Source organism: Macaca thibetana, chromosome 1, assembly GCF_024542745.1.
Source record: "Macaca thibetana thibetana isolate TM-01 chromosome 1, ASM2454274v1, whole genome shotgun sequence".
NCBI lineage: Eukaryota > Metazoa > Chordata > Mammalia > Primates > Cercopithecidae > Macaca > Macaca thibetana.
Genome location: NC_065578.1, coordinates 218,491,278 through 218,518,952, shown reverse-complemented (window position 1 = coordinate 218,518,952; position 27,675 = coordinate 218,491,278). Strand labels below are relative to the sequence as shown.

Below are 27,675 nucleotides of genomic sequence, written 5' to 3'. Positions count from 1 at the left end.
GCCTTGGGGATCTGGCGGGGCCTTTGTCTCCTTGCGGCTAACCGGGTGCTGGGCTCGCGTTTGCTGCCTCCCGGAGAGTCCCCGTGACCGCTGCAGGCCCTGTCGCCCTGTGGCCTGCAGGTACTGCGAGATTTATAGGGAGGCCGGCGGGACACCCAAAAGCTGGGAAATGGTGAGTGTGCGGGGCAGGGTGTCCCGAGAAGGGAGAGGGGTCTGACTGGAATCGGCGGGAATTGGCTGGAACCAGCGCTGGCGACCCCCGGCCTCCCCGCGGTGGGCTCCCGAGTGCGCGGCCCTCAGTCCCGTCCGCGCTGGTAGGGGCTGGGCCGGCAGCGGGATTCCGGCCGCTGAGTGACTGTCCGGTCTCTGCCTGGTGACTTCCGCCCGGCCCAGAGCGCTCCCGGGGCAGCCCCGCGCCCGCAGCCCGCTCTCCCCTGGATTGTGCCTTGATGGCGGTGGGGTTGTCGGGAGAGTCCCCACTGCGGTGAAAGGTTCCTGAGTGGTGTCATGCGCGTCCGTGTGAAGAGACCACCAAACAGGCTTTGTGTGAGCGATAAAGCTTTTTAATCACCTGGGTGCAAGCGGGCTGAGTCCGAAGAGAGTCAGCGCAGGGAGAGAAGGGCGGGCCGTTTTATAAGGTAAAGGAACATTACAGTCAAAGGGGGGTGTTCTCTGGTGCGCAGGAGGGGGGGTCACAAGGTGCTCAGTGGGGAAGCTTTTGGAGCCAGGATGAGCCAGGAAAAGGAATTTCACAAGATAGTATCATCGCTTAAGGCAAGGACCGGCCATTTTCACTTTTTTTGTGGTGGAATGTCATCAGTTAAGGCGAGGCAGGGCATTTGCACTTCTTTTGTGATTCTTCAGTTACTTCAGGCCATCTGGGCCTATACGTGCAAGTCACAGGGGATGCCATGGCTTGGCTTGGGCTCAGAGGCCTGACAAGTGAGGAGCTGTAGTCTGTGGGTTCCTTTCTCCTCTTTTTTTTTTTTTTTTTTTTTTTTTAAAGACGGAGTCTCCCTCTGTCGCCCAGTCTGGAGTGCCGTGGTTCGATCTGGACTCACTGTAAGCTCCGCCTCCCGCGTTCACGCCATTCTCCTGCCTCAGCCTCCCCACTAGCTGGGACTACTGGCGCCCGCCTGTAATAAGATTTATTAGCATTTGGTGGTAGTTAAGCCTACGTTTTGTTTTTCTCCAAGTTTGCAATTTATAAGAAATTTATTTAAGTTAGCTAGGATTCCTTAGATAGAATCCCAGGACATCCAAGCCACTCAGTCTAATTGCCTGCCATTTAATTATTCTAACACTTCACAGGGAAACTGGTTTTCCCAGCATTTTTCTTTTTTTCTTTTTTTTTTTTTTTGAGACGGAGTCTCGCTCTGTTGCCCAGGCTGGAGTGCAGTGGCCGGATCTCAGCTCACTGCAAGCTCCGCCTCCCGGGTTCACGCCATTCTCCTGCCTCAGCCTCCCGAGTAGCTGGGACTACAGGCGCCCGCCACCTCGCCCGGCTAGTTTTTTGTAGTTTTAGTAGAGACGGGGTTTCACTGTGTTCACCAGGATGGTCTCGATCTCCTGACCTCATGATCCGCCCGTCTCGGCCTCCCAAAGTGCTGGGATTACAGGCTTGAGCCACCGCGCCCGGCCCTCCCAGCATTTTTCAAATGTATGGCAAGCAGGACCTCAAATCCAGGACTCTGTTCCCCCAGCCTGTTTTAAAGCCTGAAGGAAATCTTGCTTCCAGTTTCGTTTTTCTTTTCTTTTCTTTCTTTCTTTCTTTTTTTTTTTTTTTTTTTTTTTTTGAGACGATGTCTACCACTGTTGCCCAGGCTGGAGTGCAGTGGCGGGATCTCGGCTTACTGCAACCTCCGCCTCCCGGGTTCACACGATTCTCCTGCCTCAGCCTCTCGAGTAGCTGCGATTACAGGTGCACACCACCACACCCAGCTAATTTTTTGTATTTTTAGTAGAGACGGGGTTTCACTATGTTGGCCAAGCTGGTCTGGAACTTCTGACCTCGTGATCCCCCCTCCTCGGCCTCCCAAAGTGCTGGGATTACAAGCTTGAGCCACTGCGCCCCACCTCCAGTTTCTTTTCTACATTCCCAAATGCTAACTTCCCCTCTCCAAGCACAACATTATCAACTATTTGTCCTTTTTTTTTTTTTTTTTTTTTTTTTTTTTTTTTGGTGAGATGAAATCTCACTCTGTTGTCCAATGCCAAAGCTGAAGTGCAGTGGCACAGTTCGGCTCACTGCAACCGCCACCTCCCAGGTTCAAGCGATTCTCCTGCATCAACCTCCGGAGTAGCTGGGACTACAGGCAGGCGCCACCACGCCAGGCTAATTTTTGTATTTTTAGTAGAGACAGGGTTTCACCGTGTTAGCCGGGCTGGTCTCAAACTCCTGACCTCATGATCCACCCCCCTCGGCCTCCCAAAGTGCTGGGATTACAGGCGTGAGCCACTGTGCCCGGCCTATTTTATCCTTTATTTGCTTTTCAAACAGATTCAAGATTTTAGTGGTTCTTTTTTGTTTTTTTCACAGTGCAGTGAATGGGCTTTTTTTTTTTTTTTTTTTTTTTTTTTTGAGATGAAGTCTAGCTCTCTCTCCCAGACTGGAGTGCAATGGCGTGATCTTGGCTCACAGCAACCTGCGTCTCCCGGGTTCAAGCGATACTCCTGCCTCAGCCTCCTAAGTAGCTGGGACCACAGGCGCTTGCCACCACGCCCGGCTAATTGTTGGTATTTTTTGTAGAGAGGGGGTTTCACGCTGTTCGCCAGGATGGTCCCGATCTCCTGATCTTGGGATCCTCCCGCCTCGGCCTCCCAAAGTGTTGGGATTACAGGCGTGAGCCACCGCGCCCGGCCATGAGTGGCTTTTTAAAAAATATTTTCTCTTCTGAACATTTCACATGAGAAGAAAGCAGAGAATAATCACTTGACACTCTGCTGTAAAATCTTTGCTCAGCCAGTGTCCTGGACAGTTTCCTTATGTTTTCTGTTCATAGTTTGAGGTCTTAGATTTAAATCTTTAATCCATTTTGATTTGATTTTTTTGTATATGCGGAGAGGTGGGAGCCAAGTTTTTTTTGTTGTTATTTTTTGTTGGTTTTTTTTTTTTTTTTTTTTTTGAGATGGAGTCTGGCTCTGTCACCCAGGCTGGAGTGCAGTGGCGCGATCTCGGCTCACTGCAAGCTCCGCCTCCCGGGTTTACGCCATTCTCCTGCCTCAGCCTCCCGAGTAGCTGGGACTACAGGCGCCCGCCACCTCGCCCGGCTAGTTTTTTGTATTTTTTAGTAGAGACGGGGTTTCACCGAGTTAGCCAGGATGGTCTCGATCTCCTGACCTCGTGATCCGCCCGTCTCGGCCTCCCAAAGTGCTGGGATTACAGGCTTGAGCCACCGCGCCCGGCCTTTTTTTTTTTTTTTTTGACACAGTCTCACTCTGTCGTCCCCTGGGCTCAGGTGATTCTCATGCCTCAGCCTCCGGGTAAACTGGGACCACAGGCCGGGGCCACCACAGCTAGCTAATTTTTGTGTTTTAATAGAGACAGGGTTTCACTATGTTGGCCAGGCTGGTCAGACTCCTTGGCCAGGCTGGTCTCGAACTCCTGGCCTCAAGTGACCCTGCTGCCTTGGCCTCCCAAAGTGCTGAGATAACGTGTGAGCCACCACACCCGGCCAAGGGGTTCAAGGGGTCAAGTTTTCTTCTGCGTATGAATATCCAGTTTTTCCAGCACAATTTATTGAAAGACTGTTGTTTCCCCCAGAGTATGTTCTTGGCACTTCTGTCACAAATGAATTTGCTGTAGATGTACTGATTTTTTCTTGGTTCTTTATTCTGTTCCATTGATCTATGTGTCTTATGCTAGTACCATGCTGTTTTTGTTGCTATAGCTGTGTACTATAATATGAAGTCAAGTAGAGTAATTCCTCCACTTTTTTCCTTTTTGCTCAGGATGGCTTTGGCTATTGTTAATCTTTTGTGATTCCAAAAAAAATTTTAGGCTTAGTTTTTCTATTTCTGTGAAGAATGTCTTTGGTATTTTGGTAGGTATTACACAGTTTGTAGAATGCTTTGGGGAGTTACGGACATTTAAACAATACTGATTCTTCCAATCCATGAACACGGAATATATTTCAGTTATTTTGTGTGCTCTTCAGTTTCTTTCATCAATGGTTTACAGTTTCTGTGGTTGAAATCTTTCACTTCTTTGGTTAAGTTTATTCCTAGGTATTTTATTTGTTGCTATCATAAGTGGGATTACTTTCTTCATGTCTTTTTCAGATTGTTTGCTGTTGGCATATAAAGCTACTGATTATCGTATGTTAGTATTGTATCCTACCACTTTACCAAATTTGCTTTTCAGTTTGAATAGTTTTTTGGTAGGGTCTTTAGGTTTTTCCAAGTGGACAATCATATCATTTCAAACAAGGATAATTTGATTTCTTCCTTTCAAATTTGGAGAGCTTTGTTTTGTTCTCTTGTCTGTTCTAGTTAGGACTTCCAATACTAAGTTGAATAACTGGTGAAAGTTGGCATCCTTTTCTTGTTCCACATCTTAGAGGTATAGCTGTCAGTTTTTCCTTCTTCAGTATACTAGCTGTGGTTCTGTCATTTATGATTTTACTGTGTATGCTCCTTTTATACTCAGTTTTTCAAGGGTTATTTTAATCATTGAGGGATGTTATGTTGAATTTTATGAAATTCTTTTTCAGCATCAGTTGAAATGATCATATGGTTTTTCTTCTTCTGTTAATATGATGTGTCACATGGATTGATTTACATATGTTGAACCATCTTTGCATCCCTGGGATAAATCCCACTTGGTCGTCGTGAGTGCTCTTTTTTTGTTGTTGTTGTTCTTTTTGAGACGGAGTCACGCTCTATCGCCCAGGCTGGAGTGCAGTGGTGCACTCTCAGCTCACTGCAACCTCTGCCCTCCCCGCGGGTTCAATGATTCTCAGCCTCCTGAGTAGCGGGGATTATAGGCGCCCGCCACCATGCCTGGCTAATTTTTGTATTTTAGTAGAGATGGGGTTTCACCATGTTGCCCAGTCTGGTCTCAAACTCCTAACCCCAGGTGATCTGCCCTCCTTGGCCTCCCAAAGTGCTGGGATTACAGGCATGAGCCAGATGCCTGGCCCTAAGAAGAAATTTTAGCTGTCATTCAAACACTAATGTTGGGGTCCGTGCCGGGGGTGGTGGAGAATGAAAGAACACACAAAAGACAAAGACACACAGAGAACATGGCGGCCGCGCTCAGAGCCTCCGCCTCACTTTATTTATACTGCATAAACCCCACGTCAGCAGAAAGAATGCAATGCAAAACAAACTTTCTTTTCCCAGATGTAACCTTCTACTCAGTTCTTTGTTTCTATGCTCTTCCTTATCTGCCCGCCTTCTTGGCGCCTACGGGAGTTCATTAAAAGTTCAATTGGAGATACTGTCCTTGAGCCCTATCTATTCTCAGCATACTGTTTTCAAAGGCCCCTGCACACTAAGAATTTATGAATACACTTTTTTTGTTTTTTTCTTTTCTTTCCTTTTCTTTTGAGATGGAGTCTCGCTCTGTCGCCCAGGCTGGAGTGCAGTGGTGTAATCTCAGCTCACTACAGCCTCCGCCCCCCCAGGTTCAGTGATTCTCCTGCCTCAGCCTCCTGAGGAGCTGCGATTACAGGCGCCCACCACCATGCCTGGCTAATTTTTGTATTTTAGTAGAGACGGGGTTTCACCATGTTGGCCAGGCTGGTCTCAAACTCCTAACCTCAGGTGATCTGCCCGCCTCGGCCTCCCAAAGTGCTGGGATTATAGTCGTGAGCCACGTGCCCGGCCCTAAGAAGAAATTTTAACTGTCATTGAAATACTAAGAATTTATGAATACACGTTTTTAGAAATATAGTTCTAATTGAACAGTGTTTCAGTGTGGAACATAACATATTTACCAACATCTAAATATATTTTGTTTTTCTGAAATAAAAAGCCCAAAATATATAAGATGAACTCATATTTAGTAGCTAAATATCTTAGCATTACATCTTATTTGGAAATTATCTGGATATTTAATGAATATCCATCACTGAATTTAGTTTACCAAAACTATAAAGATAGAGAAACTTTTTCCCCTATAATTTATTTACAGTTTATTTATTTTTTCTTTTCCAACATTTATTTTAGATTCAGGGAGTATGTGTGCAGGTTTGTTATACTGGCAAATTTTGTTTCATGGTGGTTTGGTGCACAAATTATTTATTTCATTACCCAGATAATGAGCATAATATCCAACAGGTAGCTTCTATTCTTACCTTCCTTCTACTCTAAAGTTGGCCCCAATGTCTTTTGTTCCCATCTTTGTGTCTATGTTTACTCAATATTTAGCTCCCACATATAAGAGAGAACATGCAGTATTTGGTTCTCTGTTCTGTGTTAATTAAATTATTCAGCGGCATTAATGTTGCTGCAAAGGACATGATTTTGTGTTTGTTATGGCTGCATAGCATTCCCTGGTGTTCATATACATCATGTTATTTATTCAGTCCATTGTTGATGGGCATGTAGGTTGATTCTATGTCTTTGCTATTGTGAAAAGGCTACAGTGAACATACACATGCAATGTGTCTTTGTTGGAGAACGATTTATACTCCTTTGGGTGTATACCCTGTAATGGGATTGCTGGGTCGAATGGCAGCCCTGGTTTAAGTTATTTCAGAAATCTCCAAAATGCTTTCCACAGTGGCTAATGTACGTTTTCACCAGCAGTGTATAGGCATTCCTTTGTTTCTGCAACCTCACCAGCATGTTATTTTTTTACTTTCTAATTATAACCATTTTGAATGGTGTAATATAGCATCATTGTGGTTTTGTGTTGCATTTCTCTAATGATCAGTGATTTTGAACATTTTTTCATATGCATATTGGCCATGTGCATATCTTCTTTTGAGAAATTTCAGTTCATGTCCTTTGCCTTTTTTTTTTTTTTTTTTTTTTGAGACAGAGCCTCGCTCTTTCGCCCAGGCTGGAGTGCAGTGGCGCGATCTCAGCTCACTGCAACCTCCGCCTCCTGGGTTCAAGCGATTCTGCTGCTTCAGCCTCCCGAGTAGCTGGGATCACAGGCACATGCCACCACACCCGGCTAATTTTTGTATTTTTAGTAGAGACGGGGTTTTGCTGTGTTGGCCAGGCAGGTCTCGAACTCCTGACCTCAGGTGATCCGCTCGCCTTGGTCTCCCAAAGGCGTGAGCCACCGCACCTGGCCGTTGTTATTTCTTTTCTTCTTCTAGCTTTGAGGTTGGTATGCTCTTATTTTTCTAACTCATCTAGGTCTGATGCTAGGTTGTTAATATGAGATTTTTCTAACCTTTTGAACTGGGCTTTTGGCACTATAAACTTTTCTCTTAACATTGCTTTAGCTGTGTCTAAGAGATTCTGAAATGCTGTGTCTTTTCTTTATTCATTTCAAATATTTCTTCATTTCTGCCTTAATTTCATTATTTACCCAGTCATTCAGAAGCAGGTTGTTTAATTTCCACGTAACTGTATGGTTTTCAGAGATCTTCTTGATACTGAGATCTATTTTTATTTAGCTGTCATCTGACAGTGCAGTTGGTGTGATGGCCAAGCGTGTGGTTGATTTGCGAATACATGCCATGTGCGGATGGGAAGAATGGGCATTCCGTTGTTGAATGGAGTGTTCTGGAGATGTGTATTCAGTCCGTTGTTCAGGTGTTGGGTTCAGGTCCCTAACTTTGTTAGTTTTCTGCTTTGATGATCTCATACTGTCAGTGGAGTGTTAAAGTCTTTCACTAATACTGTATGGTTATCTGTGTCTATTCATAGGTCTCTAAGAAATAGTTTTATGAATCTGGGTGCTTCAGTATTGTTTCATATATATTTAGAATATTTAAGTTTTCTGATTTTATTGAACATTTTATCATTATGCAATGCCCTTCTTTGTCTTTTTTCTTTCTTTCTTTTTTTTTTTTTTTTTATTTTGAGACGAAGTGTTGCTCTGTCACCCAGGCTGGAGTGCAATGGTGAGAACTCGGCTCACTGCAACCTCCACCTCCTGGGTTCAAGTGATTCTCATGTGTCAGCTTCCCAAGTAGCTGGGATTACAGGCACGTGCCACAACGCCAGGCTAATTTTTTTTAAATTTTTAGTAGAGATGGAGTTTCACCATGTTGGCCAGGCTGGTCTCAAACTCCTGACCTCAAGTGATCCGCCTGCCTTGGCCTCTCAAAGTGCTGGGATTACAGGCTAGAGCCACCACCATGCCTGGCTCTTTTTTTTTCTTTTTTTCTTTCTTTCTTTCTTTTTTTTTTTTTTTTTTTTTAACAGAGACAGGGTCTTGCTATGTTGCCCAGGCTGGTCTCTTGAAATCCTAGGTTCAAGTGAGTCTCCCTCTTTGGCCTCCCAAAGTGCTGATTACAGATGCTATTCTCTGCTCCTGGCCTGTCTTTTTTCGTTATTGTTGGTTTAAAGTCTGTTTTGTCTGAAATAAGAATAGCTCATTTTTCTTTTCTCATTGCTTGATAGATTTTTCTCCTTCTGGTTACTTTTAGCCTATGGGTGTCACTGTATGTGACATGGGTTTCTGGAAGACCATAGAGTTGCGTCTTCTTTATGCAACCTGCACTCTGTGCTTTTTAAGTGGGGCATTTAGCCTGTTTACATTCAAAGTTAATACTGATACGTGTTTTTTTCTTTTTTTCTTACCTTTTTTTTTCTTTTTTTTTTTTTTTTTTTAGTAGAAACAGGGTCTCACTATTTTGCCTAGGCTGGCCTTGAACTCCTGGGCTCAAGCAGTTCTCATGCCTTATGCTCCCAAAATGCTGGACTTACAGGCATGAGCCACCATGCCTGGCCTTGATATGTGTGGATTTGATCCTGTCATTGCATTGTTAGCTGCTTGTTAGACTTGTTTGTGTGGTTGCTTTATAGTGTAAGTGGTCTGTGTACCTAAGTGTGTTTTTTGTGGTGGCCAGAAATGGTCTTTTGTTTCCATATTTAGCATTCTCTCTCTCTTTTTTTTTTTGAGACAGAGTCTCACTCTGTTGCCCAGGCTGGAGTGCAGTAGTGCAATCTCAGTTCACTGCAAGCTCCGCCTCCCAGGTTCACGCCATTCTCCTGCCTCAGCCTCCCAAGTAGTTGGGACTACAGGCGCCGCCACCACGCCTGGCTAATTTTTTGTATTTTTTAGTAGAGACGGGGTTTCACTGTGTTAGCCAGGATGGTCTCCATCTCCTGACCTCATGATCCGCCCGCCTCGGCCTCCCAAAGTGCTGGGATTACAGGCGTGAGCCACCGCGCCCGGCCAGCATTCTCTTAAAACTTCTGATAAGGCAAGTCTGGTGGTCATGAATTCCCCTAGCATTTGCTTGTCTGGAAAGAATTTTGTTTCTCCTTCACTTATAAAGTTTTGATTGGCTACATGCAAAATTCCTGGTTGAAATTTGTTTTCTTTAATCCATTTCTCATTCGCCCTGAGAATATTCTTGTCTCTAATCCTAATGTAACATCATAGACATTTCCGTTACATTTCTGTCCTGTCTCTGATCCTAATGTAACATCATATATATTTCTGTTGCATTGGGATTAGAGACAAGTTAGAAATAATTCCAAGGACAGTTTTTATATTATATCTTAACATTGAAAATCAGTCAGATTTGGCCAGGCGCGGTGGCTAATGCCTGTTATCCCAGCACTTTGGGAGGCCGAGGCGGGTGGATCACGAGGTCAGGAAATCGAGACCATCCTGGCTAACACGGTGAAACCCTGTCTCTACTAAAAACACAAAAAAATTAGCTGGGCGTGGTGGCAGGCACCTGTAGTCCCAGCTACTCGGGAGGCTAAGGAAAGAGAATGGCGTAAACCCGGCAGGCGGAGCTTGCAGTGAGCCAAGATCGCGCCACTGCACTCCAGCCTGGGTGACATAGGGAGACTCCGTCTCAGAAAAAAAAAAAGAAAATCAGTCAGATTTACTTCAGCCTCAAGGAGTGTGCTTATGTAAAACTGAATGAGCACTGGCAGACGACTGCACTTTTCTTTTTTTAATGGGAAATGGATTAAGGATGCTGAATATAGGCTCCCTGTCTCCTCTGGGAGAGGAGTGTACACGCCTGGGATGTTTCTGGGTATTTTCATCCTTTTCTGCTATCAAGCATTACAGTGTGTTCTGCCTTTTACTGTCTTGCCTCAGGGATGTTCACATAGCCCCACTATCTGTCAGGAACTTCAGGTAACAGGATAACAGACCCCGGTTGATGGACTGCCCCTGGTGGCGGGGGTGGGGACATGGGTTTCATCGCATATCATGTTGGCTTCTGAGTCTTTCTCCAGCTGGCACACGTAGCTTGCAAACCTTGCTGTCTCACTTGGCAAACAGAGGCTGGGCAGTCAGCACAGCACCTTCCACTGGTGAATGGTGTGCAGTAAAACCATTTTGCTAACCAGGTGCAGATGGTGGCCTCTCTCCGGAGCAGAAGGAACTATTGTGTCTGCAGAGCTGCCCTCTTCCTCCTCCACCACCACAGGCTTGCTGTGATACACTCAGGATCCAATTCCAAGCTCTTGGGAGGACTTTCTATGCAGTGTGATTGTTACTCCTTTTTGTGGTTTTGTTTTTGTTGTTGTAGTTGCTATTGCTGCTGTGGCATCTGGCCACAATGTTCCTCCATATACCTGCCCCCGGGGAAATCACGAAAGCATGGCCTGAAAAGAACGTGAGGGTATTCAAGGGTATGGGAGGGTGGAGTGTATGGTGGATGCACCTGTGTATGGCAGGCACACCTGACAGCAACAGCTAAACGTGAGCCTCCCTTGAGAATGCGCCTGTATGGCAGATGTAGCTGACAGCAATGAGGGTTGCTAGGTGGGGGTTGCCAGGTGGAGGGTGTTAAGTGAAAATGCTATATGAACTGCTTGCTTTTTGCAAGCAGTTGTGGTTCTCCTTGCATGTTTTTGCGAGTGGTAATGGTTCTTCTGTCCATCCCACCACCACTGGACCATCCGTGTATATCAGTCCCCCTCAATAAAGCCTATGTCTCATTTTTTGGCTCCAGGTCTCTTCTTTGGTCTGTTGGACATGCCGTTCCTACTGGAGTCCATAGGGGTCCAGCTTGATAAGGGCCAGCAGAAAATGCCATGTTTCAGGATGCTGATTTGTGACCTTCACTTTGTTCCATAAGTATTTGTGTTGTGATCACAGCGCTGAGTGTAAGGGACTCAGTGCTGTGCCTGCTTTCTCTAGCTGAGTGCTACCATAATGGTCTAGGAGAGGCAGCATCAGCGTGCAAGAAGCCAATTTGTAGACCCCTTCTAAACCTCTGGAATCACATTACTTAGACTAGGGCCTGGAATACCAAATTATTTATCTGTACATTGAGACTCGAGGGGTAATACTTAGCTAAGTGGCTCTCACCCCAGGCTTCAATTAGGATGACATGGCCAGTTTAAAGAAATACTGTCACCTCTGTGCTTCCCTCCCCGATTCTGTCTGTTGGTCTGGGTGGGAGCATCCATATTGTTTTAAGTGTTCCAGATGATTCTAAGTGAAGCCAGGGCCATGCATGAGGGCTCCCAGATATATTCATGAGAGTTGAGTTCAGCCTTTGTTCCAAAGAAAGGTTACAGGGCCTGCTCTGCTTGGGTTTGGTAGAGGTGGGTCAGTGTGTTCCATGTTCCCGTGGCTGCAGCAGCAATTGCTGGAGTCTTTGGAGGACAAGGGCACCGGAAAACAAAGAAACATACATTTTGATCTTTATGTAGGAGCTCATTGTTCCTGACTCTCTCCTGTGATAAAAGGACAGGGAGCATGTACTTTTTATGAACCTCTAGGATTTTCTTCCTGTGGATGTGGTGGTAGAAGGGGAAAGGGTTGTGCCGACCCTTTTAAAGGCTTACAGGATGCAGGTGTGATTGGCCCAGAGACTCTCACCTGAGAAGGAATCCCAGAAATGGAGGAGGAAGACGAAGAAACGAATGGTTCTCAGGAGAATGTGTCCGGAGTCAGGGACTGTGTCCACTTTTTTTTTTGTGATGTCATGTGTTTAGAACCCACAAATATGTCTCTACTTCTGATGTTCCTGCCTAACTTACTCCCCCGAACCTTTTGTTGTGATAGTCAGTGAGCTCTGTACACTCTTTCTCCCCTATATCCCAGAGCCTTCTTTTTTTCTTTTTTTTTTTTTTTTTGAGACAGAGTCTCGCTCTGTCGCCCAGGCTGGAGTACAGTGGCCGGATCTCGGCTCACTGCAAGCTCCGCCTTCCGGGTTCCCGCCATTCTCCTGCCTCAGCCTCCTGAGTAGCTGGGACTACAGGCGCCTGCCACCATCCCTGGCTAGTTTTTTGTATTTTTTTAGTAGAGACGGGCTTCACCATGTTAGCCAGGATGGTCTCCATCTCCTGACCTCGTGATCCACCCACCTCACCCTCCCAAAGTGCTGCTATAACAGGCGTGAGCCTCATGATCCACCCACCTCAGCCTCCCAAAGTGCTGCTATTACAGGCATGAGCCACCACGCCCGGCCGATTGTAATTTAATTAAGGTAACTTTTCGTGTAATTGTTACGTAATTTTTTCAGTAATTTACTGGGCAATAATTTATTTATATTCAGTAATAATTTACTGGCCAAGAAAGCAGCAGTGATGTTGTACCTCTTGTGTGTATTAGCACACGATGCCAATTTTCCTATTGTAATTTATGTTAATTTTATTCACTTGAATAAAGTGCTGTCTGCCAGAATTTTCCACCATAGGGTTAATTATTTTTCCTTTTGTTATTAGTAAGTATTTTGGGAGGCCGGGCGCGGTGGCTCAAGCCTGTAATCCCAGCACTTTGGGAGGCCGAGATGGGCGGATCACAAGGTCAGGAGATCGAGACCATCCTGGCTAACATGGTGAAACCCAGTCTCTACTAAAAATACAAAAAACTAGCCGGGCGAGGTGGCAGGCGCCTGTAGTCCCAGCTACTCAGGAGGCTGAGGCAGGAGAATGGCGTAAACCCGGGAGGCAGAGCTTGCAGTGAGCTGAGATCCAGCCACTGCACTCCAGCCTGGGCGACAGAGCGAGACTCCGTCTCAAAAAAAAAAAAAAAAAAAAAAAAAAAAATAAGTATTTTGGGGAGATTTACTGATTGATGTACATAAATAATCACAATTAATCGGGAAACTTCTTTTTCTCTTTAGATTCTCTTTGCATACAGCTTTCTCTAGAAAATGAAGGCTCTCATGTTTGCTTACTGGTCGAATCAACTGGGATGAATGTAGGCTCTGCTATTTACTGGATGTTTGACAAAATATTCTTCTTGAGCCAGAAGCATAGGCGCCGCTGGCTAGCCTGTTAGAAAGTCAGAAATTCAGGCTTCATCCCAGATCTGCTGAATCAAAATCTACACTAAAAAAAAGAATTTTTTTTTTTTTTCCCAGATGGGTTTCACTCTGTCATCCAGGCTGGAGTGCAGTGGTGTGACCTGAGCTCACTGCAACCTCTGCCTCCTAGGCTCAGGAAATTCTCTCATCTCAGCTTCCCAAGTCACAGGGACCGCTGGCATGGGCCATCATGGCTAATTTTTGTATTTTTTGTAAAGATGAGGTTTCGCCATGTTGCCCAGGCTGGTCTCAAACTCTGGAACTCAAGTGATCCACCTACCTCGGCCTCCCAAAAGTGCTGGGAATAGAGGTGTGAGCCACCATGCATACATTTTATTTGTTTGTTTGTTTGTTTTTTGAGATGAAGTTTCACTCTTGTTGCCCAGGTTGGAGTACAATGGCGTTATCTTGGCTCACTGCAATCTCCACCTCCTAGGTTCAAGCAATTCTCCTGCCTCAGCCTCCCAAGTAGCTGGGATTACAGGCGCCCGCCACCATGCCTGGCTAATTTTTTGTATTTTTAGCAGAGATGGAGTTTCACCGTGTTGGCCAGGCTGGTCTTGAACTCCTGACTTGCAGGTGATCCACCCACCTCAGCCTCCCAAAGTACTGGGATAACAGGTGTGAGCCACTGCACCCAGCCCGTGCCTGCATTTTAACAAGATTTCTACTTCATTGACATACTTGTTAAAATTTGAGAAGTACCTTCTAACTCACCCTGACTTCTCCATGTGAGAACAATACACGACTTATCCTGTAGGATGTGAATATATCAGTGCTTGAGTTGATGCCTTTAATTTTATACTATATTATGCACAAAAGTAGAGTATCTACACTGGTTTGTGGATCTTTTTTGTTTTTTTTTTTTGTTTTGTTTTGTTTTGTTTTGTTTTTGAGACGGAGTCTCGTTCTGTCGCCCAGGCTGGAGTGCAGTGGCGCGATCTCGGCTCACTGCAAGCTCCGCCTCCCGGGTTCACGCCATTCTCCTGCCTCAGCCTCCCGATTAGCTGGGACTACAGGCGCCCACAACCGCGCCCGGCTAATTTTTTGTATTTTTAGTAGAGACGGGGTTTCACCGTGGTCTCGATCTCCTGACCTTGTGATCCGCCTGCCTCGGCCTCCCAAAGTGCTGGGATTACAGGCGTGAGCCACCGCGCCCGGCTGTTTGTTTGTTTTGAGATGGAGTCTCGCTCTGTCCCCTAGGCTGGAGTGCAGTGGCCGGATCTCGGCTCACTGCAAGCTCCGCCTCCCGGGTTCACGCCATTCTCCTGCCTCAGCCTCCCGAGTAGCTGGGACTACAGGCGTCCACCACCATGCCTGGCTAATTTTTTTTTTGTATTTTTTAGTAGAGATGGGATTTCAACATGTTAGCCAGGATGGTCTCGATCTCCTGACCTCGTGATCCGCCCTCCTCGGCCTCTCAAAGTGCTGGGATTACAGGCGTGAGCCACCGCACCTGGCTTAGAGTATATTTGTGTGTTAAAAATTATCTTATTTGATAATTCTAGTCACTCATATAAGTCAGAGCCAGTTCTCTTCACTCTGTCTCCTTGCCTGGAGTCGAACTCTGCCATGGCCACTTGGTAAATGTTTTCTTTTTCAGGGACTATTGGCATTCAGGGATGTGGCTCTAGAATTCTCTCCAGAGGAGTGGGAATGCCTGGACCCTGCGCAGCGGAATTTGTACAGGGATGTGATGTTAGAGAACTACAGAAACCTATTCTCCCTTGGTGAGGATCACTTCAATATGCAATTCCTATTTCACCGTAAGGATTTCATCTTTTTCCGTTGTAGAATGTTTTCTGGGAGTTTCTGATTTGCATGAATGAGTTTCAGATCACTGCTTTCAAGAAAACCTTGGGGATTCCTTGGTGTAGAAAACAAAACTTTCAAGATGTTTTGCCTTGACATCAACCTTTCTCTTCAGCTGATGTACATCCTTGCTCTAGATTGGTGGTAATTCTAGAAATTCAGTAGTATCAAATATTGTTGCCTCCACTTCAAAATCCAGTTTCCACCACCAATTTTTGATCCAGTTATTATAGTTCTTGGTAGCAGAGCTGAGGACTCACAGATTTAAAACACTTCCTGAATATATTAAAGGCTCTGTCAGAAAACAGTATTCTGGAGTTAACTTTCTAGGATCTAATGTGATGTTTTCTCTTCTCTTCTGAGCACAGTGAAAGGTTGGTAGTTCAAGAATCCCCACAAGAATCATGCACCTTTTTTCTAATAAAACAGGTCTTGCTATGTCTAAGCCAGAACTGATCATCTATCTGGAGGCAAGGAAAGAGCCCTGGAATGTGAACACAGAGAAGACAGTCAAACACTCAGGTAGGTGGGAGTGAATGAAGCAAACATAGGTAGGGGGTCTGAGGATCAAGGAAGAAGCCAGACTTTAAAATGTGGTTTGGGAAGCTCTACTCCCATGGAAATGGCTTCTGAGAAGCCTGGATTTCTTTCTCTTGCTCTCACATAGGGGCATCTTCTATCTCATGCTCTTAAATTATCTAAGGACTGTACTTCCCTTCAGTGATTTTCCTTCAAGTTCACAGTCAGCGTCACAGTCATCTTCGTAGGTCATAGGGGACTGCATGATCTGACTGCTCTTCCATTGCTTTGGGGGACGTGGAACTGTCTGCGTATTTTTGAGGAACTCTGTTAAAAATTATGTGTATATATATATACACACACGTAATTTTCTTGAGATGGAGTCTCGCTCTGTCACCCAAGCTGGAGTGCAGTGGCACAATCTTGGCTCACTGCAACCTCTGCCTCCCAGGTTCAAGCGATTCCCCTGCCTCAGTCTCCCGAGTAGCTGGGACTACAGGCGCCTGCCACCACACCCGGCCAATTTTTTTTGTACTTTAGTAGAGATGGGGTTTCACCATGTTAGCCAGTATGGTCTCAGTCTCCTGACCTCGTGATCCACCTGCCTTAGCCTCCCAAAGTGCTAGGATTACAGGCGTGAGCCACCGCGCCCAGCCTAAAATATTTTTTAAGATCCCTTTTTGCATTGCATCTGGAACATGTGAGAGTAATGGTGATACTGGTATTTGGTTCAGAAATCCCACAACAGATATGTGTTTTCTCCTTTATGACTTACCCTGTGGAGATTTCAAATGTGATTCTACAGAAATTGATAGTAATTTTATCAGAAGACTAAGCATCTCCCTAAATATAAGAAAGTCTAGTGTTGTTTACTTAAAAATGTTATTTCTTTTGTGTGAACTGAGATTTGTCATTTAAACCCTATGTGCCCAAATTTCTCAGCTGTTCTCAGTTTAATATATCTACTCACATCCTAGATTTCTTAAATACGCTGGGTCGTTGGGGAGTGTAGAACATTACCGATTATATAGTAAACTCCCACTTGTTACCTTCCTTTAAAATAACTGTCATTTTATAATTTTCTCTTGTTTAGTATGAAACTTCGTGGGTCTGTGTCATTTATATATATGTGTGTGTAGATATGTATGTGTATAATGTGATTTTTTTTACACAAATAAAAATTGGATAACTATTGTGTACAGTGTCATGATTTGATATCTATATATAGTGAAATGATTAATACAGTTAAGTTAATGAACACACCTGTCACTTCACATAGTTATTTTTATGTTGAAAACACTTGTCTGCTGTGTTAATACAGATTTTAAGCATACAAAACATTATTATTATTAACTGTACTCATAATGCTATTCATTAGATTTCCAAAGCTTATTTATTTTATAACTGAAAGCTTATAGTGCCCTTTAATACTACATCTTCCATTTTCCTACCCCCTTGGCAGTCACCTCTGTCTTCTGCTTCTAGTTCAACCTTTTAAGATTCCTCATATGAGTGAGAAGAACAGGAAGTATTTGTTTTTCTGTGTTTGGCTTATTTCACTTAGCATGTTGTTAGAATGGCAGGATTTCATTATGTTTATTGCTTAATAATACTCTTATTACATCTACGTAAACATTTTCTTTATCCATTCAGCATTCACAAAGATTTACATTGTTTCTATATCTTGAAAATTGTGACTAATGCTATAATGAACATGGGGATGCAGATATTTATTTGAGATACTGATTTTATTTCTGTTGATTTTATACAAACACACACACAGATGTGAGATTGCCGTCTTGTATGGTAGTTATTTTCCTTTTTTTTTTTTTTTTTCTTGAGACAGACTTTTGCTCTGTCGCCCAGGCTGGAGTGCAGTGGCACGATCTCAGCTCACTGCACCCTCTGCCTCCGGGGTTCAAGAGATTCTCCTGCCTCAGCCTCTCCAGTAACTGGGATTACAGGTGCCCACCACCACATCTGGCTAATTTTTATATTTTTAGTAGAGACAAGGTTTCACCACGTTGGCCAGGCTGATCTTGAACTCCTGACCTCAAGTGGTTCACCAGCCTCAGCCTGCCAAAAGTGCTGGGATTATAGGCGTGAGTCACCGCGCCTGGACTTTTTATTTATTTATTTATTTTTTATAGAGATGGGTTCTCACTCTATTATCCAGGCTGGTCTCAAACTCCTGGCCTCAAGCAATCCTTCCACCTCGGCCTCTCAAAGTGGTGGGATTATAGGCCTGAGCCACCACACATGAACAATTTTTACTTATGTATTTTAATTTTTATGAACATATTCAGTTCTGTACACTTCAAGACATTATGGTGCAAAAGTGAATAATTCAACAATCACATCGTCTATTACCAGTACATTTATCTATAAGTTTGTTTGCCTTTATAAATGTTACAGGCAAACAAACTTAGAGATAAATGTACTTGCAGAAGACATGCCAGGACGTTTTCTTTATGATGTGTGTGTGTGTGTATTTGCCTGGCCCTTTAGAAACACCATTCTATATTTGTTTTTAAGGGTCTGTTTCAGATATCTCATATAAATGGATTCGTATAGTCTCTATCTTTTTGGGACTGGGTTATTTTGTTTAGCATGTCACCAAGATTTTCATTTTTAATTTGTAAGCGTACATAGTAGGTGTATATATTTATCTGGTACATGAGATACTGTGATACAGGCATGCAATGCATAATAATCACATCAGGACAAAGGGCTTTTCTTAAAGATTCATCTTTATTGTAGATTTTACCAGATTTCCTGCTTTTTAAAAGCTGAGTAATATTCCATTATTTGTGGGGGGGATTTTTTTGAGACATCTCGATTTCTTGGGCGTCTGTGGTGCTAGTGTGAGTTAATTTTGTTGTGAGGAGTCTTGCTGTGTCACCAAGGCTGGAATGCATGGCCTGACCTCAGCTCACTGCAGCCTCCACCTCCCAGATTCAACTGATTCTCCCACCTCAGCCTCCGGGGTTGCTGGGACTACAGGCGCGCCCCACCATGCCTGGCTATTTTTTTTTTTTGTATTTTTAGTAGAGACAGTTTCGTCATGTTGGCCAGGCTGGTCTCAAACTCCTGACCTCAGGTGATCCACCCGCCTTGGCCTCCCAAAGTGCTGGGATTACAGGTACGGGCCACCCACTCCCAGCCTATTTGTGTATTCTGAATTATATTTAGCCATTCATTTGGTGACGTAAGTTTGGGTTGTTTTCCCTTATTAGCTTTTGTGAATAATGTTGCAATAAATATGGGTATGCAAATAACTTTTCATGTGCCCATATATGTGGAGGTTTATTTCTGTGTTCTGTATTCTGTTTCATTGACCTAATTGTCTTCCTTTATGCCAATACCAAACGGTTTTAATTACCACAGCTTCTTTTTTTTTTTTTTTTTTTTTTTTTTTTTTTGAGAGAGAGTCTCGGCTCTGTCACCCAGGTTGGAATGCAGTGGTGCGATCTCGGCTCACTGCAACCTCTGCCTCCCAGGTTCAGGTCATTGTCCTGCCTCAGCCTCCCAAGTAGTTGGGATTACAGGCATGTGCCACCATGTATTTTTAGTAGAGGCGGGGTTTCACCATGTTGGCCAGGCTGGTCTTAAACTCGTGACTTTAGGCGATCCACCCATCTCGGCCTTCCAAAGTGCTGGGATTACAGGCATGAGCCACGTGCCGCGCCGACCGAAATGTATTTTAAAATCAGAAAGTATGATACCTGCAACATTGTTCTTCTTTGTGGAGATTATTGCTCTCTTCGTGGTTCCTTCACTTGCTGTGTAATTTTAGAGTTGCCTTTTCTATTTCTGCAAAAATGAAATTGTGAACTTGAAAGGATTGCCCTGAATCAGTAGGTCACTTGGGTGACATGAACATCTTCATAATATTAAGTCTTCCAGCCCACAAAGAAGAACATGCTCAAGTGTGTGTTGTTGAACTTCTGTGTATTTGTGAATGTTTCAGTTATTTATTTATTTATTTATTTTTTGAGACGGGTCTCGCTCTGTCACCCAGGCTGGAGTGCAGTGGTACGATCTCGGCTCACTGCAAGCTCCGCCTCCTGGGTTCACACCATTCTCCTGCCTCAGCCTCCCAAGTATCTGGGACTACAGGTGCCTGCCACCATGCCCAGCTAATTTTTTGTATTTTTTAGTAGAGACGGGGTTTCACCGTGTTAGCCAGGATGGTCTCGATCTCCTGACCTCATGATCCACCCTCCTCGGCCTCCCAAAGTGCTGGGATGACAGGCGTGAGCCACCGTGCCTGACCGAATGTTTCAGTTTTCTTTCTGTTACTGATTTCTTGTTTTATTCCATTTTGGTCATAAATAATAATCTATAATATTTCCATTTTTAAAAATTAGTTAAGACTTTGTTTTGTGGCCTGACAGGTGGTCTATCAAGGAGAATGTTTTCTGAGCTGTTGAGAATATTGTGGATTCTGTTGTTTAGGGTGTTCTCTAGATGTCTGTTGGTTGTCATTGTTTTATGGTGCTTTCAAGTCCCCCTGTTCCCTGTGTACTTCTTGCTTCATTTCTGTAAATATTTGCTTTATATATTGTAAACCCTGGTGAGAAACAGATGTAGATGTAAATACACAAACAGACATACATTTGTCGTAGGTTTTCTGTGAACAAAACCTTTTATTTATTGTCTTTTTTGTCTCCTGTGAGTTGTTCACTTTTGGTTTTTTGTTTGTTTTTTGTTTTGTTTTGTTTCTTTGAGATAGAGTCTCGCTCTGTCACCCAGGCTGGATTGGAGTGGCATGATCTCAGCTCACTGCCACCTCTGCCTCCCAGGCTCAAGCGTTTCTGCTGCCTCAGCCTCCTGGGTAGCTGGGATTACAGGCGCGTGCCACCACGCCCAGCTAATTTTCTTTCTTTCTTTTTTTTTTTTGAGACGGAGTCTCGCTTGGTCGCCCAGGCTGGAGTGCAGTGGCCGGATCTCAGCTCACTACAAGCTCCGCCTCCCGGGTTCCCGCCATTCTCCTGCCTCAGCCTCCCCAGTAGCTGGGACTATAGGCGCCCACCACTTTGCCCGGCTAGTTTTTTGTATTTTTTTAGTAGAGACCAGGTTTCACCGTGTTAGCCAGGATGGTCTCGATCTCCTGACCTCGTGATCCACCCGTCTTGGCCTCCCAAAGTGCTGGGATTACAGGCTTGAGCCACCGCGCCCGGCCTAATTTTCATATTTTTAGTAGAGACAAGGTTTTGCCATTTTGGCCAGGCTGGTCTCCAACTCCTGACCTCAGGTGATCTGCCCACCTCAGCCTCCCAAAGTGCTGGGATTACAGGTGTGACCCACTGTGTCCAGCCACAACAATATATTTTAAACTGGTAATGTCTTCAGTTACATACAAATTTTTTTTCTCAGTACGTCTGCCTTGAACTTTAGGTTACTGATGTCATTGATCATATCTTTTTATATGAACAGATGTTTATAATTATTTTTATGCTTTTGTTCCTCTGCCACCCGGGTTCAAGCAATTCTTGTGCCTCAGCCTTCCTATAGCTGGGACTACAGGTTTGTTCCCTCACGCCCAGCTAATTTTTTTGTATTTTTAGTAGAGATAGGGTTTCACCATGTTGGCTAGGCTGGTCCCGAACTTCCGACCTCAAGCATTCCTCCCACCTTGGCCTCCCAAAGTGCTGGGATTACAGGCATGAGCCACCACACCCAGCCCCTTTAGTGTTTCTTGAGTGTAGATCTACTGATGACTTTTTCAGCATTTGCTTACCTTATATTCTTGAGCTCCATAATTTCTGTTTCTTTTTATACTTTTTATCTTTTGGTTGATCTTCCAAGACAACTGATTTCATTTAGTTTTCTATGTTCTTATTTCACTTATTAATATTATTCACATGGTTATTTTGAGTTTTTAAAAATAATTTATCTCCATTTCTTTAGGGTTGCTATCTGGATATTTCTTTTTCCTTTCTGGGGCCATAAGTATCCTGATATTTTGTATACATTGTAATCTTTTGTTCAGATTTGAAATTAACAAAAAGCCACCTGTTTCAATCTTTATAAAGTGGCATTGTTCTGGGAAATTCTGACACCAATTGATCAGGCTAGAGATTATGGGAGCCTCTCAAACTTGTTCTTGGGATATGTCTTCTCTGGAATGGTGTTTTGATTTGTTTTGTTTGAGACAGAGTCTCTCGCTGTGTCTCCCAGACTGGAGTTCAATGGTGCAATCTCAGCCCACTGCACCGTCTGCTTCCTGGATTCAAGCAATTTTCCTGCCTCAGCCTCCCAAGTAGCTGGGATTATAGGCACGTACCACTATGCCTGACTAATGTTTGTATTTTTAGTAGAGATGGGGTTTCACCGTGTTGACCAGGGCTAGGATTACTAGCGTGAGCCACTGCGCCCGGCTATTTTCTTAATTACAGAGGTTTTCACATGTTTCCTCTTAAGAGGCTGTAATTACTTGTTATGTCTGTTGTCCATCTCTGGTACTGCAGTTTCTTGTCTGCTGTAACAATCATTTATTACTGGTTTCAAAACAACCAACCTGTCGGTCAAAGTATACCATCATTCCATTCAGTACTCTGTCATAGAAGACAGCAACCAGTTTTTTTCAAGCCCCCAAAAGTATGGACACATGTGCCACTATTTTCTTTATTTTATGAGGGAGAAGTCAGCAGTTTACTCCTAAGGGCACCATACATACCATATTGGAAAAAAGGAATGGCTGTGGTGGGTAAATGGAACACACTTTCCTTCCACTTCTATGGGGCTTACGGCATTGTGCTCACCTGGGGTGCTGCAAACCCTTCGTTGATTTTTAGAGTTCTCAGAAAGGCTTTAAAAAAATTATTTTTAAATTGTATGTATTTATGAGGTACATAAGATATTTTGATACAAGCATGCAACGCGAAATAAGCGTATCAGGGAAAATGGGGTGTCCATTCCCTCAAGCATTTATTTTTTGAGTTACAATCAGATTATACTATTTAAGTTATTTTAAAATGTACAACTGAAATTATTTTTTACTATGGTCACCCTGTTGTGCTATTAAATAGTAGGTCTTACTCATTCTTTTTTTTTTTTTTTTTTTTTTTTTTTGAGACGGAGTCTCACGCTGTTGCCCAGGCTGGAGTGCAGTGGCGCGATCTCGGCTCACTGCAAGCTCCGCCTCCCGGGTTCCCGCCATTCTCCTGCCTCAGCCTCCTGAGTAGCTGGGACTACAGGCGCCCGCCACCGCGCCCGGCTAATTTTTTTGTATTTTTAGTAGAGACGGGGTTTCACTGTGGTCTCGATCTCCTGACCTTGTGATCCGCCCGCCTCGGCCTCCCAAAGTGCTGGGATTACAGGCTTGAGCCACCGCGCCCGGCCTACTCATTCTTTTTAAGTAATTTCTTGCACCCATTAACCATCCCCACCTCCCCCAACCACTCACCCAGTACCCTTTCCAGCCTCTGATAACCATTCTTCTACTCTCTATCTCCATGAGTTAATTGTTTTGACTTTTAGATTCCACAAATAAGTGAGAGCATGCAATGTTTGTCTTTCTGTGCCTGGCTTATTTTACTTAACATAGTGACCTTCGGTTCCATCTATGTTGTTGCAAATGACAGGATCTCATCCTTAAGGATGAATAGTACTCCATTGTCTATAAGTAGTACATTTTCTTTCTTTTTTTTTCGTTTTTTTTTTTTTTTTTTTTTTGAGACAGAGTCTTGCTCTGTCGCCCAGGCTGGAGTGCAGTGGCGCGATCTCGGCTCACTGCAAGCTCTGCCTCCCGGGTTGACACCATTCTCCTGCCTCAGCCTCCCGAGTAGCTGGGACTACAGGAACCACCACCACACCTGGCTAGTTTTGTTTTTGTATTTTTAGTAGAGACGGGGTTTCACCATGTTAGCCAGGATGGTCTCAATCTCTTGACTTCGGGATCCGCCCGCCTCGGCTTCCCAAAGTGCTGGGATTACAGTTGTGAGCCACTGCACCTGGCCTATAAGTAGTACATTATCTTTATCCAGTTGCCTGTTGATGGATACTTAGGTTGCTGCCAAAATTTGGCTATTGTGAATAGTGCTGGAACAAACATAGAAGTACATCTATCTTTGATATACTGATTTCCTTTCTTTGGCATATACATCTGCAGTGGGATTGCTGGATCATATGGTACCTCTATTTTTAGTGTTTTGAGAAACCTCCAAACTGTTCTTCATAGTGGTAGCACTAATTTAAATCCCCACAGTGTACAGGGTTTCTCACCAGCGTTTGTTATTGCCTGGCTTTTGGATATAAGTTATTTTATCTGGGGTGAGATGGTATCTCATTGTAGTTTTGATTTGCATTTCCCTGATGGTCAGTGATGTTGAGAACCTTTTCATATGCCTGTTTGCTATTTGTGTCTTGTTTTGAGAAATGTTTATTCACATATCCTGACCATTTTTTGGCTCAGATTATTAGATTTTTTTTCCTGTAGAGTTGTTTGAGCTCCTTATAACTTCTGGTTGTTAATCTCTTGTCAAATGAGTAGTTTTCAAGTGTTTTCTCCCATTCTCTGGGTTGTCTGTTCACTTTGTTGATTGTATTCTTTGCTGTGCAGAAGCTTTTTAACTTGATATGTTCCCATTTGTCCATTTTTTTTTTTTTTTTTGGTTGTCTGTGTTTGTGGGGTATTGCTCAATAAATTTTTGCTTAGACTAATGTCTTCGAGGTTTTTCTCAATTTTAACTTTTAAAAAAACTAATTTTTTGTTTCATTGATCTTTTGAATTTTTCAAAAAATTTTAATTTCATTTATTTCTGTTCTGAGCTTCATTATTTTTCTTCCACTAATTTTGGGTTTTGTTCGCTCTTGCTTTTCTAGTTCTGTACGATGCATTGTTGGATTGTTTAATTGAAGTTTTCCCTTTTTTTTCATGTAGGCAGTTATAGCTATAAACGTCCCTGTTTGTACTGCTTTTGCTGTATCCCATAGGTTTTGGTGTATTTTGTTTCTGTTATCATTTGTCTCAAGAAATTTTAAATTTCCTCCTGAATTTCTTTTAACTCACGGGTCATTCAGGAGCATATTGTTTAATTTCCGTGTATTTGTATAGTTTTCAAAATTCCTCTTTTCATTCTAGTTTTATTCCACTGTGGTCAGAGAAAATGCTTGGTATTATTTCCATTTTTGGAATGTTTTAAGACTTGTTTTGTGACCTCACATATGGTCTCTCCTTGAGAATGATCCATGTGCTGAGGAAAATAATGTGTATTGTGCAGCTGTTGTATGAAATGTTCTGTAATTATCTATTAGATCAATTTGGCATATAGTGCAGATAAGCGCTATGTTTCTTCGTTGATTTTCTGTCTAGTAGGTTTGTCTGGTGCTGCAAGTGAGGTCATGAGCCACCGTGCCCAGCCTTCGTTTAATGTTTTCACTTTGGACCAAAGTAGTTTACACACCAGAGTTATAGGGTTATTTTGTGTTTTTGTGTGTTGTTACTATTACCAGTTAATTTTGTAACTTCAGATGATGTTATTATTAATTAATGTTCTTTTCTGATTGAAGTACTCCTTTTAGCATTTCTTGTAGGACAGGTCTGGTATTGATGAAATACCTCAGCTTTTTTTTGGCCATCTTTATTTCTCTTTATGTTTGAAGGATATTTTTGCTGGATATAATATCATAGGGTAAAGGTTTTTTTCTTTCAGCACTTTAAGTATGTCATGCCACTCTCTCTTGGCCTGTAAGGTTTCCAGTGAAAAGTCTGCGATGAGGCATATTGGAGCTTCATTGTATGTTATTTCTTTTTTTTCCCCCTTCGGCTGCTTTTAGGGTTCACATAATGGCATTTTGTTTAGTATATTTTTGTTAGGATTATGACTATGAAGGAATAAGGGCCTGTAGTATTTCATTATGCTATCTTGCTAATGTGCTTGTATAATTTTATGCCTTAGATTTGTAAAGTATGTTATCTAGTAAGTGGAATAATTTGTTGTTTTTATTTTTTCCAGCTTTGTCTTCTTATCTTACTGAAGACATTTTGCCAGAGCAGGGTCTGCAAATTTCATTCCAAAAAGTGATGCTGAGAAGATATGAAAGATGTTGTCTTGAGAAATTACGCTTAAGGAATGACTGGGAAATTGTGGGTGAGTGGAAAGGGCAGAAGGCAAGTTATAATGGACTTGACTTATGCTCAGCAACTACTCATAACAAAAACTTTCAATGCAAGAAATGTGTGAAAGGTTTTAGTAAATTTGCAAGTCTAAATAAACATAAGATAAGCCATACTGGAGAAAAACCATTCAAATGCAAAGAATGTGGCAATGTCTCTTGCATGTCTTTAATAACAACTCAACAGCAGAGAATCCATATTGGAGAGAACCCCTACCAACGTAAAAAAGGTAGCAAAGCCTTTAATGAGCGCTCATACTTTACTGACTATAAGAGAATTCATGTTGGAGAGCAACATTGCAGATGTGAAGAATGTAATAACGTCTTTAAGTCTGGCTCAAGTCTTGCTATTATTGAGAAAATTCATACTGAAAAGAAAACCTACAAATGTGAAGAATGTGGCAAAGCTTTTAACCTGTGCTCAATTCTTACTAAACATAAGAAAATTCATACTGGAGAGAAACCATACAAATGTGAAGAATGTGGCAAATCCTTTAAGTTGTTCCCATACCTTACTCAACACAAGAGAATTCATAGTGGAGAGAAACCCTACAAGTGTGAAGAATGTGGCAAAGTCTTTAAATTGTTGTCATACCTTACTCAACATAAAAGAATTCATACTGGAGAGAAAACCTTCCAATGTGAAGAATGTGGAAAAGCCTTTAACCAGAGCTCACATCTGACTGAACATAGGAGAATTCATACTGGTGAGAAACCATACAAATGTCAGGAATGTGGCAAAGCTTTTACTTGGTTCTCATACCTTATTCAGCATAAGAGAATTCATACTGGGCAGAAACCCTACATATGTGAGGAATGTGGCAAAGCTTTTACCTGGTTCTCCTACCTTAATCAACATAAGAGAATTCATACTGGAGAGAAACCCTACAAATGTGATGAATGCGGCAAAGCTTTTAACTGGTTTTCATATCTTACTAATCATAAGAGAATTCATACTGGAGAGAAACCCTACAAATGTGAAGAATGTGGCAAAGCCTTTGGCCAGAGCTCACACCTTTCTAAACATAAGACAATTCATACCAGAGAGAAACCATACAAGTGTGAGGAATGTGGCACAGCCTTTAACCACTCTGCACAACTTGCCATACATGAGAAAATTCACACCTGAGAAAAATCCTACAAATCTAAACAATATGGCATAGTCTTTAATACCTATTCACAACTTCACAGCAGAGTATTTTTACTGAGTAAGAGTGTTACAAATGTAATGATTGTCAAAAGTCCATTTACAAACTGTAAGCCTTTGAGTGCACTAAAACGTTTAGGCTAGGAACAATACAAATAGAAAAACCGGTTCAACACCTCCACTGATATCACAGCTCTTATTGTACACAGAGGAATTTATACTGTAGGGAAACCTTCCAGTTGCTCAAACTTTATTTTTTTTTTTTTATTTTTTTTTTTTTTTGAGACGGAGTCTCGCTCTGTCGCCCAGGCTGGAGTGCAGTGGCCAGATCTCAGCTCACTGCAAGCTCCGCCTCCCGGGTTCCCGCCATTCTCCTGCCTCAGCCTCCCGAGTAGCTGGGACCACAGGCGCCGCCACCTCGCCCGGCTAATTTTTTGTGTTTTTAGTAGAGACGGGGTTTCGCCGTGTTAGCCAGGATGGTCTCGATCTCCTGACCTTGTGATCCACCCGTCTCGGCCTCCCAAAGTGCTGGGATTACAGGCTTGAGCCACCGCGCCCGGCCCAGTTGCTCAAACTTTATTCAACTTCAAAGACTTTGTATTGGAGAGAAACCCTACAATCGTAATAAATGCAGAAACAGCATTTGTTCAAAAAATATACCTTAGAAAACACCGGAGTGTTCACACTAAGAACTACTTTACAGATGCAGTAAAT

General features: G+C 43.1%; 1 protein-coding gene across 2 annotated transcripts; it reads left to right on the top strand.

Annotated features, from left to right (window-relative positions):
• Positions 1–27,210, top strand: ZNF695 (zinc finger protein 695). Of its 2 annotated transcripts, XM_050771791.1 has the most exons (4): positions 1–172; positions 14,965–15,091; positions 15,603–15,695; positions 25,655–27,210. In XM_050771791.1, exons 1-4 carry the CDS (start codon positions 170–172, stop codon positions 26,941–26,943), a joined length of 1,512 nt encoding a protein of 503 aa, XP_050627748.1. In that variant the 5' UTR covers positions 1–169; the 3' UTR covers positions 26,944–27,210. The 2 variants fall into 2 exon arrangements, with proteins under 2 accessions (XP_050627748.1, XP_050627758.1); XM_050771801.1 differs by lacking the exon at positions 25,655–27,210 and having other exon boundaries at positions 15,603–16,441.
• Positions 27,211–27,675: the final 465 nt, after the last annotated feature.

Bases quoted from the DNA above. Each gene is read 5' to 3' on its own strand.
- ZNF695 (XM_050771791.1), top strand. The intron at 15,092-15,602 runs GTGAGGATCACT...CTAATAAAACAG, and splicing joins CAGAAACCTATTCTCCCTTG to GTCTTGCTATGTCTAAGCCA. The intron at 15,696-25,654 runs GTAGGTGGGAGT...TATTTTTTCCAG, and splicing joins GAAGACAGTCAAACACTCAG to CTTTGTCTTCTTATCTTACT.